Source organism: Botrytis byssoidea, assembly GCF_014898295.1.
Source record: "Botrytis byssoidea strain MUCL 94 chromosome Unknown BBYS_007, whole genome shotgun sequence".
NCBI lineage: Eukaryota > Fungi > Ascomycota > Leotiomycetes > Helotiales > Sclerotiniaceae > Botrytis > Botrytis byssoidea.
Genome location: NW_024065848.1, coordinates 165813 through 186541, shown reverse-complemented (window position 1 = coordinate 186541; position 20729 = coordinate 165813). Strand labels below are relative to the sequence as shown.

At 42.8% G+C, this 20729-nt stretch overlaps 8 protein-coding genes across 8 annotated transcripts; 1 reads left to right on the top strand and 7 right to left on the bottom strand.

Annotated features, from left to right (window-relative positions):
- Window positions 1-72: 72 nt before the first annotated feature.
- EAE97_004109 (uncharacterized protein) lies at window positions 73-1487 on the bottom strand. The gene is made up of 3 exons (XM_038874621.1): window positions 1198-1487; window positions 714-1127; window positions 73-610 (listed from the first exon to the last, which is right to left on the bottom strand). The coding sequence occupies exons 1-3, from the start codon at window positions 1429-1431 to the stop codon at window positions 476-478; spliced, it is 783 nt and encodes a 260-aa protein (XP_038734065.1). The 5' UTR covers window positions 1432-1487; the 3' UTR covers window positions 73-475.
- Window positions 1488-5506: 4019 nt separating this feature from the next.
- EAE97_004108 (uncharacterized protein) lies at window positions 5507-6492 on the bottom strand (the record flags this gene model as incomplete). The annotated part of the gene is made up of 3 exons (XM_038874620.1): window positions 5507-6149; window positions 6216-6415; window positions 6472-6492. 3 exons carry the CDS (start codon window positions 6490-6492, stop codon window positions 5507-5509), a joined length of 864 nt encoding a protein of 287 aa, XP_038734064.1.
- Window positions 6493-6578: 86 nt separating this feature from the next.
- EAE97_004107 (uncharacterized protein) lies at window positions 6579-7801 on the bottom strand (the record flags this gene model as incomplete). The annotated part of the gene is made up of 2 exons (XM_038874619.1): window positions 6579-7382; window positions 7440-7801. The coding sequence occupies 2 exons, from the start codon at window positions 7799-7801 to the stop codon at window positions 6998-7000; spliced, it is 747 nt and encodes a 248-aa protein (XP_038734063.1). The 3' UTR covers window positions 6579-6997.
- A 121-nt stretch (window positions 7802-7922) lies between these two features.
- Window positions 7923-8694, bottom strand: EAE97_004106 (uncharacterized protein; the record flags this gene model as incomplete). The annotated part of the gene is made up of 2 exons (XM_038874618.1): window positions 7923-8308; window positions 8376-8694. 2 exons carry the CDS (start codon window positions 8692-8694, stop codon window positions 7923-7925), a joined length of 705 nt encoding a protein of 234 aa, XP_038734062.1.
- Window positions 8695-9674: 980 nt separating this feature from the next.
- EAE97_004105 (uncharacterized protein) lies at window positions 9675-10031 on the bottom strand (the record flags this gene model as incomplete). Its single annotated transcript, XM_038874617.1, has 2 exons — window positions 9675-9959; window positions 10008-10031. The coding sequence occupies 2 exons, from the start codon at window positions 10029-10031 to the stop codon at window positions 9675-9677; spliced, it is 309 nt and encodes a 102-aa protein (XP_038734061.1).
- A 423-nt stretch (window positions 10032-10454) lies between these two features.
- Window positions 10455-13875, bottom strand: EAE97_004104 (uncharacterized protein). Its single transcript, XM_038874616.1, has 3 exons — window positions 13268-13875; window positions 12483-13219; window positions 10455-12435 (listed from the first exon to the last, which is right to left on the bottom strand). Exons 1-3 carry the CDS (start codon window positions 13521-13523, stop codon window positions 10621-10623), a joined length of 2808 nt encoding a protein of 935 aa, XP_038734060.1. The 5' UTR covers window positions 13524-13875; the 3' UTR covers window positions 10455-10620.
- Window positions 13876-14911: 1036 nt separating this feature from the next.
- Window positions 14912-18774, top strand: EAE97_004103 (uncharacterized protein). Its single transcript, XM_038874615.1, has 6 exons — window positions 14912-16093; window positions 16151-16262; window positions 16312-16706; window positions 16757-17336; window positions 17387-18579; window positions 18687-18774. The coding sequence occupies exons 1-5, from the start codon at window positions 15293-15295 to the stop codon at window positions 17524-17526; spliced, it is 2028 nt and encodes a 675-aa protein (XP_038734059.1). The 5' UTR covers window positions 14912-15292; the 3' UTR covers window positions 17527-18579; window positions 18687-18774.
- EAE97_004102 (uncharacterized protein) lies at window positions 18453-20536 on the bottom strand (the record flags this gene model as incomplete). The annotated part of the gene is made up of 7 exons (XM_038874614.1): window positions 18453-18566; window positions 18752-18902; window positions 18979-19383; window positions 19438-19749; window positions 19801-19925; window positions 20028-20224; window positions 20281-20536. 7 exons carry the CDS (start codon window positions 20534-20536, stop codon window positions 18453-18455), a joined length of 1560 nt encoding a protein of 519 aa, XP_038734058.1.
- Between the last annotated feature and the right edge of the window lie 193 nt (window positions 20537-20729).

Here is a 20729-nt window from a genome sequence, read left to right as displayed (position 1 = left end):
AATATGATATCAATGAAATCTCTCTTTTATCGTCGAATCACGAATATTGTTCTTGCATTTTCAATTTCTGCATTGCAATGAATCGCAAATGAGTAGCTTGCGCTACAGATATGATTTTTATTGTATGTTACGTATCATCAGCTGGTATCGTACGCAATCCTATTAATCTGGTATCCAGTAGGCGTCCATTCGTTCACCTCTGTAGATGAGTACGGCAAGACTTTTCTTGAAACAAGAGAAAAAAGTCTAGCTCTCTGGTATTATGTGCATGTATTTCTCTCTCCAGCAGTCATAGTCTATCGTTATGCCATCATATCATGTCATATCATATCAATTGTGCCCCCATCCCGCAAAAGATCAAGATCCCCAAACACCGTAAATGCCAAAGGACTTTTTTTGTAGCTGGCGACCGCGGGGGAAAGCAGAAGGAAAAGCACTTCTTTAAATGGAAATGTGGTGGAGAATTAGGGTATCATTATGTGGAACTGGAGGCGGCGGTGGTGGGAGGAAGAACCTTGGTGTAAGAGATCTTCTCGACGGAGACGGATTCTTCGCCTTTTTCGCTAGTGCGAAGTTGGTAGACGTAAAGGGTGAGACCGAGACCTTGGACCTAGAGGAGGGAGGAAAGTTAGCTGGGGTATTTGAGGGAGGAGGAGGAATGGGCGAGTGAATTGTAGCTCAAGCAAAGTGCGCAAGAACAGAGAAGAACTTACATCCATCAAACAGAAACTAGGGACAATCTCCTCACCCGGCTCCATCCAGCCCGTAGTCATCGCACCAGTCGCACTTCCGGGATTGATGAAAAACTTATTGTCAAGTTCGAAGGCATCAAACTTATGAGTTCCTCCCCAGCACAATACATCAACGTCCAACTTATTGGCTTCGGCAGTCAATAAATCAACCTCGTTGGGCGCAACAATGGTAAAGCCTTCAACGAAGCCAATGCGAAGAGAGCCATGTGTAACGACTTGGGAGAGTGGAAGAGAGGTAGCATCGGTATCGTAGCGGCCACGAACGATCTTCAGATCGGGGGTGATTGAGCGGAGATAGTCGTAGGTCTGACGATCGGTGAGGTTTCCAAGACAGAGAGTTTGGCCAATTTTTCCCGGGGTGAGAAGCTTCTTGAACTGTAATTCAATAGATCAGCAATAAAGAGAATTATAATAAAAGGCGCAGGAGGCGCAAAAGAAATCATACCTTCTGAGGAACATCAATAGCTCGATCTGGGATATGCAAATCGCCAATTACGAGAACGAGTCTGGAAGTCATGGTGGTAGGTTTCTTATTGGGAGGTAGATTGGCAAGGCTTGATTTTCGAGTGGGATATTCGACGGCGCCGGTAAGTAACTCGGAATTGGGTAATACAATGGGATCGTATTTGGTGGGCTGGGGAGCAAGCTGTAAGCTCTTGATTGATGGAGTTGGAGACATGGTTTATTGATTTAGGTGATCCGAGCGTCGGGGAAATGTTGTTCCAGATCACGAGTTGATGGGGGAGGTAAGATGGAAGAACTTTGTCAGAAGGAGGGGTGAGGGGTGAGGGGTAAATGAAGACATGATGGAGGCATGACAAAGCTCAATTTCGATTGTTATTCACTGGATGTGTTCTCATCTGATGTTCAATATATACTTCCAATTTACCGGGGGGAAGAATGTCAAAGTGAGAATAGTCTTACCAAATATGAGCTCAGTGAGCCAGAAAGCTCGAGACATCAATGAACAATGAGTAGTTTCTGTCAAAGACGATTGAATAACATGATTTCTATATCAAATGTATCTTATACATAAATAAAGGTTCTAACATGAGTCTATTGAAAGGCTTCATCTGTTATTCTCAAGTGTCTAACACAAAATAAACTTCTGTCTAAAGTTAGACAGGTGAAATAAGGGGTTCTCAGATGAAGTATCAACATATTCATATTATATATCAAAAGTTTGGTCTTTGACTCAGAGCTTCAGATTACAATGCTTTTTCTTTAAACCTCCAATCAATTCTCCTCGTTTTCAGCTACCAACCCCTAGACTAGACGACAATGATGTCATATGAACCCCCTGTCTTCGAAAACAGCCTCTTCCTAACGCTTTCGTCTCCCCTGCAACCCCCTCGTCTTTCATATAATAGATTTCATCGCCATTAAGTCCAAATGATACGGCGCAAGGATCAACATCCATATGAAGTTCAATGATGCAGGGCTATCTCAGTGGTCTATTTCTTATCCTAGCTGTGCACATTATTTTCTGTGGGCGCTAATATTCGAAATCTCAAGAAGATATCTCTTGCTATCAACTGTAACTTCTTCTCAAATTTCTTGCTCTATGCTCCAGCGATCGAACGATAGTGGTATGTTGCCATTCAAAATGATGGAATATAAAAAGTGGCTTTCTAGATTACAGCAACTCAACCCGACACCCAAGTCTCAAGACCAAGTTTCCCAATGTGTAAGGGTGAATCTACCCGATGTAATTGAGTAATTTGTGATTCAATAAAGTCAATTCCATGCTACCAAAGCACAGTCTATACCAACTATGTGATTGACTAAACATTTCTTTCCAGATTCACAATGGCTTTACTATCATAAAATTACCTCTTTCTACATGTCGCTTCATCGTCTTATGCTACAGCAGCGTGGAATGATAGTAAGTGACCACTTCCACGTTCTGGATCTAGTGGACCCATAGTATGAGTACTTTTGTATCCAACTCGACGAAATAATACTAAAAGTGTGACTTATAATAAAGCTCTTTGTATTTTGCGTGGAGCTAACGTAAAGTCTATTCAAGTTCCAAAAATCCATTTGCCAACAGAGTTTAGTCAAGTGATTCTAAGGGTGGCCCTATGTTTTAGCAATAATTCTCAAATTAATATCAACTTCTTCACAACCCGTTAATCAAGGGCGTATGAGTGTTTGTGTTCACTCCTCAAGTAGGGCTCGATATTCTTCGGCAGCGATCCCATATCTCGAGAGAAGGTAACTCTAGAGACGTATCCCATATCGAAACCATTCAACCACATGTGCTTAATCGGCACGATTACGGAATTAATTTCTGGCACATTGAATGGCTTTGTAGAAGCAAGTTAGTAAGGTCCCGATCCTCTGAAGTGTTTTCTTTGGTATCTCATACGAATTAGTTGAACATGTATTTTAGTCTACCTTACAAAGACAGCAAGGGACTTTATATTTAAGTCTGGCCTAGATCCAAAGTAAAATTCAACTATTTTACAAGCCATACACATGTGCATTCAAAGCGCAAATTGATTCATTCGTCCAATCGCACATATGTTGGGTTGATGATTCAATGAACACCCAGGCTAGCTTGTCGGAAAAAATCTTCCGGGAAGCAGTTTTGTTTTCGGCGTGGCCGGAAAGCTTGTCCCAGTGTGTTTGCTTTCTACCCACTTCAATGCAGTTGAGGTATGTATGACAATGTTATCATAAGTGATCGCATCAAAACTTCACAAGCATTGAATGGTGGTCGCATCTTGTGAATACTGTCGGGGAAATTCTGCTGCTCATGACCGCCAGATATTTCGCGACATACACGGTACACCACCAACCAAGAAGAATTCATTAAGAACTTCAATCGTGCGTTCTGAAGTCACTATCAGTAAACAGAAATAAAGACATGAGATCTCTTATTCTATTTTGGAGTTCCCAAGTTGCATCACATGTCCTTTATCCCAACTCTCATTACCTGTTTCCCATTCCCTAACTCATCAGACAGCCTCTCCCACATATCCCCCAAAGTATCCACATACCTCACCAAACATATCCCCGTGGTACAGTGGTCTACGTAACGCCTCCACCCATGCCATAGTAATCGGGCCAAATAGGGGACAGCTTGGTACAGTCATTCTATAGTACGAAGTTGATTGGGATTTACAGCGTCGCAAGACGTGTTGAAATTTTGCTTTTTTGATCTTTGGTGCTTACTTCCTATTCTGAAGATATAATTTTTGAAATGGCTGGTTGTGAGAGGTTTGGATTGAGTTTTTGTGGGGCGGCTGTTAGGCGACGATGAGGTTGGGAAGTGAGGAGTGGGCGATGGTGAGTGAATTTTGCTTGGGGCGCACTTTTGTATGCAGCAATTAATCGTCTGTATCGAAAATACCTACATCTCTCAAAAGTAAAGGCGGTAAGCGCATCTGGGAATTTTTGATTTGTGTGCCCATTTCAGAGGTATCTATATATATGTAGGTGGTGACAAAGCTAAATTCCAGGAACCAAACAAGCTGCGGAGGCCGATATCCGGATTTATCAGAAAGACAACTCACTCCTAGAGAACCCTCAAGCTGGAGCTTCGGGAGTCGTGTATGGTTCCAACCCAAGGTGAGTCGTATTCAACTCTGCGAATATATAGTGGAATGATCAATATATGAAAATAGTTCACTGTCACTTCCACTCTTACACTTCCCTGCTGTCAGAAAAGCATTGGGTAGATCTGAACGATAATAACAGCATGTAGTTCTAAACATGCGTGTGTCTGCAGATGACCCATATCTTCGTTATGCAGTTGCAACTCTATGGTGGGAAATTGGATCAAAATCCTCACTTGAAATCAGCTCCAAGCACTATTCCCTAAGACGGTATATTTTTCGTATCAAAGAAAGTTTGATATGTAGGAACCCATAGGACGTGTTTAAATACAGAACGACTGAATATTCTGAGGGGGCTAGATTAGAATTCACCGCTCAGGCTTAGAAATAGGCCTACAGTATGAGTTTGATACTAGTAGGGTGAATTATGGTTGCAATCTATTTGTGCTTTGCGTGGATAAATAAAAAGGTGCCGTTTTGCTGTGAGTTTTATCCATACTGACCCGGTTTAACATTTGGGAAGACGTTAAAGGAGTGCAAAGCCTTGATAAAATTCAGAAGAGCAAGGCCAATAACACAGGATTCGCTCAGTATAATACGAAGAATGGTAATGGCATATATATCTTGTTTCTCTGCATTGTATTAATCTAGACGCTGTCGTTGAACATTTTCATCACTGTCGAAAACTTCAATTATCGTTTGCAAGAATAGGATATTTGGCCCACAACAAATTCACAGAATGATGGGCTGGGACTGTGGTGTCAGGAGTTAACGCTAAATTTTGGATGATAGGACTATAGAATTCCCAGCCTTCAAATTCGTAATTACTTGCGGGGTTTTTTGTAATGAAGAGGTGATGGTTGGAGGAAATTACGGGGTTTATATACCTAGGTAGTCAGACAGGAAAAGCTTTCTAGCAGTTAGTTGTGCAAGTGAATATTGATTTCATGCGGTTAAATTATACGTGTAAGGGGACATCTCACTTGTAAGAGATGACGGACACTTAAAATTATTTTGAGCATCAAGAGACCAGAAATAACGCTACACTCCAAACGCGCTTGCAGCTTTATATATCTAGTAGTCCAAGCACGTGGCTTTCCTACTTGAACCATTCACAATATTCAATATACAGTTCTTCCATGTCTGTCCCGAAAACGCATCCTCAGCTTCCCTCGAATCTTTGACACAACCTTAATTCCCTTTCATCTTCTCCATCATTTCGCCAAACAATTTCTTCCTTCGCATCTCCACCTCCTCATACCCAAATCCTTTCCACGTCGTCCCCACAGGAATATCTTCATCACCCCTCTCTAATCCTCTCCACGCTTCTTCCGTAAACTCATCCAACGGCATTCCCATATTCCTGCCATCTTTTATATCCGGTTGATGTTTCTCATCATGTAGCTCCGTCTGAACAGCCGGCGGATAGATTTCAATAACCTGCACACCCTTACTCTTTTTGTTCTCCCCCGGAATCTTTTCCTCCGCAGTATTCCCACTTTCGCTCTGACCCACACCTCTCAACTGTTCCCGCATAACGAGAATTAATTGATGCATAGCAGCTTTACTTGCACAATAATTTCCACATCGCACTATGGGTACTAAAGCCAATCCACTGGTCGTGAATATCAATCCGGAATTCTCGCCACCCTTGACTCTATTCTGTAGATGTGGAAGAAGTGCTTTAACAAGATGAACGTAAGAGAGATAATTAGTCGTGAATTCTGTAGAAATGACATCGAGATCTATGGATGAGGGTTGGGTAAAATCGAGAGATCGTTGTATTCCACTATTGAGGAATGCACAGTCGAGGGAGGGATGTGATTTGAGGACTCTGTGAAGTTTGATCGATCAATATTGGTTTACCCTAGCAGTTGATCGAAATGTATGGATAACGTACCCCTCAACCATATTGGGAATGCCCTCAAGATTCGTAATATCAAAGGCCACTGTTGAAACTTTCGAATCTCCATGTTTTTCCTGTAACTCATCCAGTTTATCTTGACGACGGCCCAAAGCTATGATTTTGGTAACGCCTTCGGAAAGCATTTTCTCAGCGAGGGCAAGCCCAATGCCTGAGGTGGCGCCAACTACCAGTACCTGATATCTTATCTCAGCAAAGACGAAATTAACGATGGATGGTTGAGGAGGCTTACAGTTTTGTAGGGAAATGGCATTTTAATTTTTGCAATTGAGTATGGTGAATATATTCCGATGGAGATTTATTAGAGTCAACTTCCAAAAAAAAAGCTTCAATGAATGAGCTATGTAGTTGACAAACTGGTTTAGCACAAATGCATGATATCATGGATTGCTTATGTCAATAACACATATCATGGATCCACTGTGGAAGCTAGTAGTAGTGTGATACTAGATGGGTATTTCCCGTCAATGGCGTCTCTAGCGCGCGCAACTCAAATCTTGGATGTCATGATATGCGAGTGCCAAGATTAGCTCAAATAACATTTCTATATTCAGACTTCAAATATGAATATAGAGGGTATCGTAGATTTGGTACTTGAATTGAGGCTTTGCTAGATCATTGAAGAATATTGTGACTGTAAGAAAATCATGCACTCTGTCAGTTACGCACAAATAGACATGGAAGTGCATTGAATCGCTTGATATAAGTCGCCGTTAACCGACCAAAATCTTCAGATCTCTGTACAAATTTCCCAAAGTTCAATCCACATCTCTAGATGCTAGCCTAGCCCTCGACGCTTTGTCTCGTTTTTCAAGGCTCAGCAGTCCAGAATCTTCTAATCTCTGTGTTGAACTCTCCGAATCAAGCTGCACATAAACAAGATCTGCAATCATCAATATCCCTATTGTGTTGAAGATAAAATAGTACCACCCTCCAAGTATTTTGAAGATAGAAGAAGCAACTGTCAGGTAAAGCGCGCCAAAGATCGCTGCGGGAGTCATTGGAAACGGGGTGATGACCTTGGGCCCCCATGATTTCAAATAAATCGCTTCAATGACATTGCCGTCAAAGTCGACGATAGAAGCTGTACAGGCATGTGGATAATCGTTTATCTCTCCGCTTTGGATGTTGTTAGATTTGGCTCTGCCGATGGAGTTAGTGTCTTGTTAGTGATTATTTAAAAATGACGGAAACACGTACAGTCCGAGAACATAAAATCTGTCGACTTGTGATCTGGATGTTGCATGACTGGTGATACGAGTACCTCCAATTGGCCCACAAGATCTATCACGTCTTAAGGAAAGTTCAGGGCGAAACGACCAGCTTGGTCTAAAGAAAGTCTTGTTACGAGTTTGAAGGTACGTTCTATAGCCTAAAGGCTCTAATACGGTTGCGTAGAACTCTTCTGATGCTTTCAAGTTGGTACATGGAAGACTGATATGATACAGACTCATTTTGTGTAAATTTCGGGACGATGAAACAAGATTGAGTATACTGGGCGAAGCTGAAGTGTGTTCAACGTATACTCGAAGCTTATTAAAGCGAAGTGCCGGATCGATCATGCTTGACGGCTTTGTTGTCTGAATTGCTAATAAGTGACAGGAAGAAAAAGAATTCTTTACAAGAAACTCACCCAACAAAGACCGTCTATTTCTCGTCCTCTATCGAACAAAGCTAATCATGTTATGTAATTCCCAAGAACCTAAGCTTCTCCCTATCATCCTCTTCCAAGTCAACATCCATATGATCCTCCCTATCTTTCCCCTCTAGCCCTACAATGCCCCTCTCAACTCTCAACATCAACATCCTCATCCTCTCTAATTCTTTCTCGATTTCCCCGTTTTTGGTAACAATATTTTCTTGAACATTCTTATCCGCTTGATCAAAGGGTTCGAGTAATTTCTTGGCAGCTTTACATTGTTCAAGTTTCTCCTTTGCGGCCTTTCGCTTCTCATTTAGTCCTAACAGTTTAGTCTGAAGCTCTTTGTATTTCGCAGCTTGCTTAGGTGCCTTCGTTTCTGCTTCTTCGCTCCACTCCTCTGGTAATTTCTCAATGTTAGATGAAAAGCCTGTCGATTTAGATATTGATTAGCATAAGTCCACTACGCCTTGATTGATATAATTCATGGGACTCACGATAGTCGGCGCCCTTTTCACTCCACTCCTCTCCATTCACATTAACATCTCTCTCCCCTGCAGCCCAGTATAATTCATCGATCTGTTCAGCAACATGTCGCTGTGCCTGCGGAGGGTAGCTGATCTTATTATGTTGTTTCAGGATAGTATTGAGCTTGAATAATGCTTCATCAATTGCGCGTTGTCGTAGGGTATTCTCTTCCTCCGATATCGAATCTTGCCATTCTTGAGACGGCTGAAGAGGTTGAGAGAGTGCGAAGATTTGTGCGCGCAGGAATGAAGATTTAAGATCAATTATTGTTGGGTCGCTGGACTCCATATTTGAATTTGTTGTTGTGAATTACTCAAGGAGAAGCTGGTGAGACGCGTCATTTGAACGTGCATGTCGCGTCTTTATTTTAAGGTCATGTGACACACAATTCGCACTTTGGATTGCACAAAGAAACGAAATATGACGATTTTAATACATTGTGAGTATTTTCGTATGCACCATTGATTACAGAATTTACAGATTTTGACCGAAATTTTACAAGTGTATGTCAGAAAGTCACCTAACAGATATATATTCGTCAAGTGGTATGAATAATAGCAGTCTATATGCGTCGTCTATGAATACCTTGCAAGTTCCCCCCCCCATTCCCCACCCCGTCAACAAGATTATTCAAAAGCAAAACAAAAACATGAAGGATGTAGATGCATAGAATGGACACCCAAGAATCCGGTGGTGATACTACACCCTCGTTGTCAGGCGAATGGAGAGACGCGGAACACCTTCTTTCGCCGATCTACGGACAAGCTGTCAGCTCTAGAGCAGGGAGATAGGTCATGGCAACGAGGATCTACTGCGACTCAGTTTCTCGGATCAATCCATTCTAATTGTCGTCTTATTGGGCAACAGGAGACTTATTAGCCCCTTGCTGTTTCTGGCGGGCTTCTTTCTCTTTCTTGTCCCGACGACGAAGTTCAGCTTCTTGTGCTTCTTTTCCTGGTTATCTTTCACATTATCAGATTCCTCATTTTCATTTTTATGTCGTGTATCCAGATGGTGATGATACATGGAAGTATATTCGCATGTTGAGCAAAGACCTTTGAACAATTTCTGTCAAGTTTCCAAATTTCCCCGGATCGATAAGCTGAAGTTGCCCTCAGCTAAGTACTAAGCATCTACTCCTAAAAATCACGACCCGCCTAATTGCAATCCGCGTCTGGGATAGTAGTGCCCTGAGAGCCTTCCCCTGCTTCCAATTTGCCTCGTTGTTTTGCAATTTCCTCGCTTGTCCCTCCTCTCTTAGCCGCCTCTTAAATTCTCCCTTCCTCCCCCTCTCGTCTTTGTCTCATTGCTTCCACCTCCATTATCGATTTCGCTTCCCGATTCAACCCAGCTTTGGACGGATCCATCTCTATGTTTCGATGTTCCATGTTTCGAAAAATTGTCCCCGTATCATGAAATTCTTGGTGGGTGCGATAATAACTCCGATGGTCGATTTGGCAAACAGTGTTGTTTTCAACCGCTTTGTGTCTTGCACAGAAGATTCGATTGCAGAGCAAGCAATGTTCTAGTTCGTCTGGATTCGTGAGGACGAACTGCGAGTTGAGTTAGTTTGAGCTATGCGGGGTCGAAAGGGTATTCACTTTATACCCCAAGCGTTCAGACATGATTAATGGGATATATGGTGTATGGCAATGCTTATCTGATTGATGTGTGAGGTTTATCTTGATCTTATCTACAGCCTTAAATAGAAGAAAACAAGGAACACAGCCGCCATATAATTGGTTACCAAGTAATCACTCGAATTAGTAATGACAGCCGTTTAGGTCATTCTCTGTTTAGGCTGTTGTATTTGACAATGAGCCACGTCACTAGCAACCCTGAGTATGTCGCGGAAACTTTGGAACTCAAGGTGCAACCCAAATCTGTCCTCGGAGTGTTTAGTGGCTTTAAACAATATGATTTATGGAACAGATTTCTTGATGATGACAGGGATCTTGGTAGACTCTGGTGGTAGATTCCTGAGATGAAATCTTTATCATCTGACGAGACACGTACGCCGTACGCAAAGAATCATTTCTCCTGTTGTAAAGTGCAATAAATGATACTTCGCCATCAGAATATCCAAAAGTCATTTTCATTGAGATTAGTTGCAATAACAAGCTGTTATGTATTATTATGTACTAACGTTATGTACCGCCGTTTGCCATATCTTCACTCAACATCACCCAGACCCTCGTATTCCCATCTTTCACCTCAAACTGCGATCGAAAATCCCCCACTCAACTCCCTGCTAACTTTCACGGTTACGTCGCCTTGGGCGCTCACATGCGTATTCGCATTTGCGCTATATTGCTTTCCAATGCCACTAGCGCTACTGGCCAATCCCAAAAAGACAACTCTTTCAATGCTTACCCCAGCATCATATCCAAAATGTCCAGACACATCGAAAGTCTTTCCATCCCAGTAGAATTCAATTAATGAATATCCTTCTTGCACAGTGCTTACTCCATCATCTAGATACAATTCTCCTTTAGCTGTTCCATCGGCACCAACTGGGACAATGATTTCAAAGTTTTGTTTCCTGACTTCTGTGGTCGTCATTCCGCTTTCGATACGTTGAGGAACGATGACTCCACCACGATAATGGAGGGGTATATCTGTGATATTTTGATCGGTAATTTGAATTATGTTTGCATGGCCAGTCACAGGAGCATGCGTGTAGAAATCATAGTATATGTCCTTCGGAAGATACAAGTCCACGGTCGTAGAATTACCTTCCATGACTGGACTAACAAGAATTCCCGGCCCGTAGAAATATTGTGTCTCCAGTCCAAAGGTAGCGGTATCAGATGGGTAAATGTAAAACATAGGATTGATGAGTGGCGTTCCATCAACGGATTGTCGATACAAAGCTGTGTATATGTAATCTAACAATCGATACCGTATATCGATCGCCTTCTTAGCTGCTTCGGTGACGGCAGGCCAGAGATAGAATTCCTGGCTGATAACTGGAGGATAGCTGTTGTGATCGCGATAGAATGGGGCGAAAGCACCGAGCATGGCCCAGCGAGCACATAGTTCCTCGTTAGTATCTTCCGCGAATCCGCATACATCGGCACCAACCATGGGAATTTGATATATAGATGCAAAAGCTAACATGCCACGGATAGACATACGGTAGTGGAGCCAGTCACTGAAATTGTCTCCAAGCCAATGGCCTACTTTAGTGCCCGCGCCGGCAAATGTGCTGCGTGTAATGATCAAGGGACGATCTTCCGGCCGGCGGTTTGCCATTGCGTCATAAGAAGCGGTCGACATCATGGTTCCGTAGAGATTATGGGTGTCGTACATGGCGAGACCGTTTTGGTGAATTACATCTGTATTGATTGTTTGGTTGGAAATTCCTCCTTCGGCGGCATTCCAGGAAGGGAGGTACGCTGCAGCATTATGAATTGCGTATCCTGGGTAAAGTAAATCGCGTCCGGGCAAACCTTGCTGTGTTCCTGATGCTCGTCTTGAAGGATTTATTTGATTTGGTAAAGCAATCTTGGGACCGCTGCTAGTAATTGATCGTCTACTGCTTGCATCCGTACAATTGGTTGTTCCAGAAGGTTGGAATGCGCAGGGAAATCCGGGTAATGAACGAGGTGGTGTTCTGACTGCAGGTGGATCAGGAGGAAATCCTACTGCTGATGTGTATGGATTATCGCATGGGAAGTAACATGGAAAATTCGATGGTTCATTCATATCGATCCAAAGTCCATCAACGTCAACGCCAGTCGCTGGATCGAAGAATGTAGAAAACTCATTGTTCCACCAGCTTACGATATTTTTGGAAAACCAATCTGGGAATACAGTAACTCCAGGCCATACGACGCCGAGCCAGAGAGATCCATTACCTCGCTTGAGAAAAATATCATCGACAACCCCACGATCGTAAGCAGGGTTGTTTTTATATGCAACTGCGGGATCGACCATGAGAATTTGTTTTTGGTCATGATTGTGAAGATAGTGATTGATATCTTGCATCATATCTATTGGAAAGCGCTCAGGATCGAGAGTGAAAGTCTTTCAGAAGTCAGTTATGTACGTTTCAGGCATGGCATACTTCTTACCTTTCTTGCATCCATATAATCAATATCTGTCCACATAACCTCTAGAGGAATTTCTGCCTTCGAATAATTATAGATGACTTCTGCGACTGCAAAAGCATCCTGATAACCATAACGACAATTATGGAACCCAAACCCCCAATATGGCATCATTGCGGGTAAGCCAACAAGCTCTGAATACTGCTGAGACAAAACAATTGGATCGGGTCCGGCTAGAAAGTAAAAGTCTAAAACACCCCCAAGAGTATTATACTCAAGATACTGATTTCTCCCATTTGTATTGTTGATCATTATATCCATACCATTAGAGTTCATGAAAAATACTCCATGAGTTCCACCAGTTCTATGTTCAAAATATACCGGGTGGTTTCCGTATAAATTGCTGCCTGCAGGAGTTCCATAGGCGTCACGAGACCACAGCGTCCGAGTATAATCGGTGGTATTTAAACGAAATGCATCGGAGTGTTCACCAAGACCATACAGATTTGGATTGGATGGCAATTTCGTTCTCAATCTTAAGTATTGCGATTCGAATACAAGACTTGCAGCGGAAGTGTCGAACAAGACTTCGCCTGTCTTTGCTCGTGTAATTGAGAATGAGAATGGAGAGCTAACATAATGGAATTTGATATTGGCGCCCTTGGAATTGGTCGACGATCCAGTAGGGCGAGGGAAGACTGATTCGGGAAGTTGGTACACAACATTGGCAGGATCTTGAATCAGCACATGTATGCGATCATCTAGCAGTAGTTAGCAAGAATAGTAGTCTTGATATGTAGCTTGCCAACCTGTTTCATATACCACTTTTAAGGATAGACCTTTCAAGTCAGTGCCGTAAGTGTTGCAAGCAGGACCAGCCAAAGTTAGATCCGCGAAAAGTGTTGATCCTGTTGTCTTGACATTGGAAGCTTTGTAGCCTGGACATTTCGAGAGAGGAAGGGTGGCATTAAGATGGTGGCTTGTATCACGTCGTAAGAAGTCAATATTTGCTGCTGAAACAGCTCTTGCTGTAAACAATAGCCAAAAAAGTGTGGTCTTGACCATGTTGATTGACTTGACGATATTGATTGATTTTTCTGAACGTCGGTCACTTCTTATACTCCGTAGACCTGGACGGGGGATTAAGGGGCAAATTCAAAGTAGGAAGTTCACTTGTGATCGACATGGAAGCTTGCATGTATACGGATGTAACCGTGCATGAGACAGGTTGACAACAAATTTTGACATGCAAGTGATAATTCCTAGAACGCCATTGTGTTGCAGGTCTTGGAGTGAATCGCATCTCGATAGTTTTTTGATAGGCGAAGACGACGAAGATCGCTAGAGATAAAAATACTCTAGTACAATTTTCCTCGGCCGCTGGTCGTCAAAGTAAGTCTTGGTTTACATCTACTATTGGAAGAAGTAATTCGCAAAATTGAACGGGCCGATTTACACACTTTACCCCTCATTTTGTATTCATCCCCGCGAATTCTGCATGAAAGATGACGGGTCGTCTTGGTCCCTCGCTAGTCTCTACCCCACAATAACACTATTTAGCTAATGACATGGAAGTGAATCCTTTGAGAGATGAGGGGGTACAAGGTCATGCCTGGTCCATTCTCACCTGCACCGGTCGGGATTGTTGGTCGACGCCCGTGAAAAGGTTAGCAAGTAGCCAGTGATATCGGATACCTATGTGTCTCATATGCGCTCCTATACGCATGGAAATGCTGGACACAGCGGGGTATTCTACCGCTTGGCATCCAGACCGTTCAAAGATTGAGATGTTGTACGGGGGAGGTCTACCGACGTAGGTATGTAACGTGAAGGTTCTCGTGTCATGTCATGTGTTCGTCAGTGTTTCTTCGGACAAAAGTCATATGACAATATTCTTGGCATGTGCTGTCTCCGTTATCATCATCCGATGGTTGAGTCCATTCTCGGTTGAGTTCCGTTCGAGATCACTTCTCTGCTAATCTGCTAACTTCCCCGGAACTCATATGAAGACCATAAAAAACTTTAATCTTCCCTCAAAGCTTTCTGGATCCATGGATTTGTTCTCATGGCCGGATATGTTCAAAACCGGTGCCAAGGTGCATAGTCTACTTCCTTGGTGACACTGTTCTATTTGAATCTTGATGCGTTTACATCTACTTTGGACCTCAGAAGCTCCCCGTTCGCTTTGAGTTCTGCTGCACTCGCATATAGTTGTGCTATAGTTGTAGCCTCAACGAATGGCCTATAATGATCCTTTTGAGAGCACGAATACTGCCAGGACTAGACCAGTTCATGGTCTCGTTGCATCGAAGATTCCAATTTCCATCATCAAATATGAACAACTTTGCGACAGTGTCCATGGAGTCCCGGGCATTCCGATAATTGATCGGGTAAATAGAATTTATTTGCCGGCCTGGATATCAACCGATATATCCGACGCAGCTGGAACATCCAAATTATGGTCGATACCCATTATTAATCATTTATTGTATTCTTGCCATCACTCATTTCATTGATCAAGAAGAACACACTTCTACCTGATTCGATATTCTAACATTGTAGAAGAATACTCTACACTGGTTTTTGTTTGTAGCCTTCAACGGCATTATTTCGGTAAACTTTTCCGCATAATCACGGGTGTAGTCATAAAATTTTCGCCCCACTAACTCCTGATTGAAGCAATGTTCTATCGAGATACCATTCACATTTTAGTGTTATAAAAACTAAGATCGTCTCGTAGCTATTCTCTTCGAAGGCTAGACTATCTTATCAATTGTGGTTATCATCTCTTGCTACCCGCATATTCATGCAAAGCAGACTCACAATCCTGCATAATGGAGTCGCGCATCAATGGAGAATTACCCCGGATGACGATCCAAGGCACACACGATGCTGAGGAATTATCTTTTGAGGAGAAATACATCACGAACGAGCAGCTGGAGTCATTCATGACGTTTCCAGATTCTACTTTTGATATGGATACATTCTTACAGGATAATCTAGATATCAATTCTCAATGGCAAATGGTGGACCCGGTCCTTCCGCCTCAATCCGTTGTAGAGCCAAGCAATGATCCTTGGCCATTTGATACGGCTGACAATAACTTTTCAAGCACTTACTTTCCGGGGCCAGCTACGATGGATTTCTCTTTCAATAGTTGCAATACTCTTGGTGGTCATATTCCAAATCTCGAGTCTGACGGGTGGCTTACATCATTTCTTGAGTCACCCGAGTCGATACTTTACCCCTCTTCGGAAGATAATCCACTTACAGAGCCGCAATTACCCTGTGAGTCTGTTCAATCTAAAGTTCAGATATCTTTTGAAAATACAGGCCTGAACAGTGGTGCATCCGAAAGAGATTCGCCAATTGACGAGGTTAAAAAGGAGGTGCCCGAATCGGTACTATCAGAGTCTCGGATAGAACCTTCCCATGCGGAGGATCAAGCAATTTCATCCCTTAATGGAACGACTGTGGCAACTCCTCAAAACATGGAAGACTGTTTGATAAATTTTCATAGTGGAGTAAAAGCGCCGAAGAGAAAAAGAAAAGAGTTTAATCGACGGGAAAAGTTGAAAGTCCATTTGGTTAGACAAGCTGGAGCGTGTCAAAGTTGTCGAGCTCGTAAGGTTGAGGTAAGTTGAGTTAATTATCTCTATAGTCATCACTGGAGTACGGATCTAATATTGCAGTGTACATCTGATGGCGTTTGTGATCGATGTTTTAAGTTAGCTGGTGATCCACTAATGGCTCGACAAATTTGCATCCGACATAAATTGAAAGATGTGTACCTTGGAGTCACAGGTAGCTAGAACCACCCAATGGCACTCTCCTAGATACTGACTCAGCATAGATGTTCAGACCAGATTGCTCACGTCTGGGAAAGCGCAAGTATATCAGCTACTTAGTGCACTTGAAGGTCATATGGCAAAGGTTGAACTTCGTGCCGACTGTTCCATGGCAAATTTTCCATGTCGTTCACTTCCCTGTAAAGTGATGGTTTGTAGATCTGAGGACTTCTGCCGATGGAGAAGTTTGACAAAAATAAATGGTGTTTACATAACGCACAAGTCGTTGCGAGATAAAACATATCTAGTTGTCCCAGACTCACTGCCTACGGTTGATGAATTAGATTTCTTCGGCAGGGAAATCCTTCTATCTTCTCCCGAGAGCCATTCTGGTAAAATAACCCACATCTTGGATAAATTTCTCTACATCTATTGCAAACAATATTTTGGGTCGCATCTGGTGAGTTGTGTTGTCTCAAGAAAATTTGTATTTTGATTAACCGATAACAGGCATGTCTATGTAATGCTGCATTCAGAATCACGAGCTTAAATAGCCTTGTTTTCTATGGAGTGGCAAATATCCATTGCCATCCCCATGGCCAGCTTGATGTAGTCAACACAATCAATGATACTTTCTCTCCAGATACCGTCCGCGAACAAGTCCGTCTTAAAGCCTCCGAGGGTCTCGAGGAAGCTGAAAAATACTTCTTTTCCGAAATCGAAAATCTCTGCAAGAAGTCTGCAAGGGACAAACAAACGCGTATTATTGCCGGTATATGTTTATTAAGACTGATGCTCTTCTATCGGGAACGAGTCGTACGAATCGAGTTGAGATCTAATCTCCCAAGATGCAAGACAGATGAAGACCTGAAAAATTGCATTCACCCCGGGAAAACAGATCCTCAAAAACGATCCGAACAGTGTGGTTTCATGTATAAGCAATTGGCTGTGGCATTCAGCACTCTTTGCAGAGGCGACAATACACCACTGACCACTGAATGGGAAGCTGAAGCTGCTGGAAGAGTAGCCCCAGATGCTCCCATGCTTGCCAATACGTTCTCGGAACTTAAGATCGCATACACGGAATTTTGTAAGCGGTCCCCACAATCCTAATTTGAGACATCACTAATAATGATGTAGGCGAAAAGAAGTTAACTCATAGAGATGATGATGTGTTTAAGACTTTGATTGTCGATCCAGCCGAAAAAGAGAGGGAACGAGTAGCGAAGAAACAATCGAAGCCGCTCAAAGTTAAAGTTCGGAAACAGCTCAAGAGTTGAGAGCTCTTCTCGGGTTCCTGCATCGACCTTGGCCAGTCTCATGCAAAAAGCCTCCCCCTTCCGATTTGGTGGGGATACTCGCGTTGCAGTTAGCTGGAAGCTCATCCAGTTTTGTAACCCTCAATCCTGGTATATTCCTAGGTCATCTATCTTCGCAAAATCTAGTTGAAGTGATCTAGAGTTCAGCTACGCATTACTGCATTCTTGAAAGCTCCTCTTCAAATCTCTTACTCGTGTTCCTCGCCGATGGAAGACAATCAGGATCATGCCGACTGAATAATTGAGAGCCACAGGCTCGCATACAACGACAGCGATATTTCATTCCCTCAATTGACGATCACGCTTTTGGGCGGTTTTGGTCGTCGATGCACTACCAGAACTAGCTGAAATAAATCTATCATTGATGGCGAACTGTGTCGATATCATTATTTTCACCGGCATATTTATCGCTTTTGTAGCTAGAATCGCACTTATCTCTGACACGAGAATCAGATCAACTGCACTATCAATTCCACTGGAATAGGTGCATGATGCCTTGCGATCTTGTAGTGTTGGGTTAGAGATACTTACTACTATGCTAGACGTAGCCGTCGAAACCGTACTCAGATCTTCGGTGCAATCAATCAAAGTTACCACATCAAAAGATTTAACTGTGTAATGTGTGTCGGTTGATTTTTTTTGGTAATTTGCCAGTGCTGTGAAATTGTCGTGGTGAGATATTGTTAGATATTGGGGCGTAGTGAAGAATTTCATGACCTGATCACGAGATGATTCTTTCCATGCCTTTGACAGAGACAAAAAAAGCCAGGCTAAAGCGAAAAGCCCCAATCGGCTAGATACAGTCTTCCAGCCACTACAGACTAAGGAAACACTTCAAGCTCAGAACTCTTAGGGACGAGTCCCAATTTCCTCAGAGGGAAATTCGATCAATCCACTCTCTGTGGATGCATTTTCACAATGAAGCCCTCGTTGTATGATATTCCACCCGCCGAAGTATATATTCCCTCCTCGAAAACTTCGATATCGAAACGTCGGACAATCTTTAAAGAGTGTGTTAGTTTATCTCACCATTAATATTTTGACTGAACCCTCATTCCATTTTCCCTTCTCTCTTGCGCCTACTAGCCACCCATCTCCTACCATGCTCACCCTTTTATTAGATCCAGGACTCTCCCATTTCCCTAATTCCGGGTATTCTAATAGCCAACGGAATCAAATCACTCACCTCGGATATCAACTTGTGGATTTCCATCAATGCAATCTCTTTTCCTAAGCAAACCCTCGGCCCAACTCCAAAAAGAAACATTCCGTGTTCCAATTCCACATCTTTACCATCCATCCAGCGCTCTGGCCTAAAGGCGTCTGGGTCGGGTCCGCTTTTTTGTGTCAGCGGGAAAGATATAGAAGAAGGAACAAAGAGAGGAAAGAGAAGGCACCAAAGCAAAGACTTACAACAAAATTGGATCCCTTTGTACAACCATAGCTTGACTCGTAACATCCATCCCACCTGGCACGAAATATCCATTGATCATCTTCCCCTCTTGCGGAACAACTCTCGGAAGCCAGTTTGATACGCTGGGGTTCAAACGCATGCCTTCTTTGACAGCGCCGATTAGATATGGAAGATGAGCTCGTACTTCTTCATCCTGGATTGGTGTCGAAAGTAGATTCTTCGCTTCAGCCTCACGAATTTGGGCCAATGCTTTCGCGTAACAACCTGGTGTTGTAGTGAGGAACCGAATAATGGCGCCGAGGGCAGTACCGGTTGTGTCAGCGCCGGCTTGGATGAGAAGCGTCACGTGAGAAAGTTTTTGTAGGGGAGTAAGTGGTTCGTCGTTGATTCTTGCGTCAAGACAACTGCAAAATTCAGTATAATGCCCATAGACAATACTCTGAGATGAAGATACTCACTGTTGTAAAAAATCCGGCTTCTCTGGATATATGCCTTGGGATATTTCGTATTCGCGTTGTGTGATGGCGCGATCGGCTTCATGAATTAAAAATCCCATACCACGTTGACTACTAGGCTTGGGTAATGCCCACGAAGCAACTCCTGGAAGATTGAGGATGTATTTTCGAAAAAATGTGAATCTGGCCGAGAAACCAACGAAATCAAGGGTTTCTCTCCAATTATGAAGTAACCCTCGTTCATCTCGACTATCTTTCACGAAACCCCACGATTGATTAAATGAAAAGATCGTCATTATGTCGGCTGCAAATTCTCTGTCAAGGGTAAGCTAATGCTTTGAGTACTTGAGAAAATGAACAACTTACGCTAGTTTATCACAAAGATCAACTGTTTCACCTGCCTTTGCCTTTTCAGCCATAATCTTAGTGAAAAGGAGGATTTGATCATCCATGCTTCTTTCCCAATCTTTTCGCACGTCTCCGATTGCCCACTGAAGATTTCATGTCAGCGATAATAGAATAAGCTCGTGAATGAGCTGAGATAAGTAAAATCTCGTTGATTTATTTTCATTAATATTGAGCATAATACTTACTGGTGCAGCCCCTAATGCTTTTCTTAAAGGTATATGCTCGGCAGAGGGAAGGGTAGAGAACAAGTTCGGTGGACCAAAGAGACCAGTACCATAGAAAGTAGACTTTTCGTTGAGACTTCGGTCCCAATATATCTCTTTCAACGCGGATGGCCGTGGAAAGAGTAGCATTTCAGGGGCAACACGTATTGGTGCATCTCCTGATGACTATTAGCCTAATTTCTGGTCAGATTGTTATCCGGAGAGCTCGACATACTTCCATATTTCTCGACCAGACCATCTACCCATTGATGTTCCCATCTTTTTATCGAAATGATCGCTAGAGGGAGAGAAAAGCAAGATGAATACCATGGCCCACGAAACTTTGCTAGAGGATGAAAGTATAAATTGTAAATTATACGATAGGCAATAGAAGTAGCTATTGTGAGGACTAGAAAATTCAACGTTGGGTAAATATTGATATTGGAGAAAAGCATCTTGACTGATTGATGATTGCAGATAGCATTTAGCATCTATCACATCGCACAATAGAAGCTGCCCATTATATAGATGTATGTCATCTTCAACCGAACACTCCACCGAGAGATGCTTCCGAGGCGTATCTCTTCAAGAAAGTGATGCGTACTTGTTAGGTGTGTACTGTCGGGGTCAATCAATAGGAACCAACCTGATAGGCTCATGAGTGGCAAAATGAGAGAGATTGCC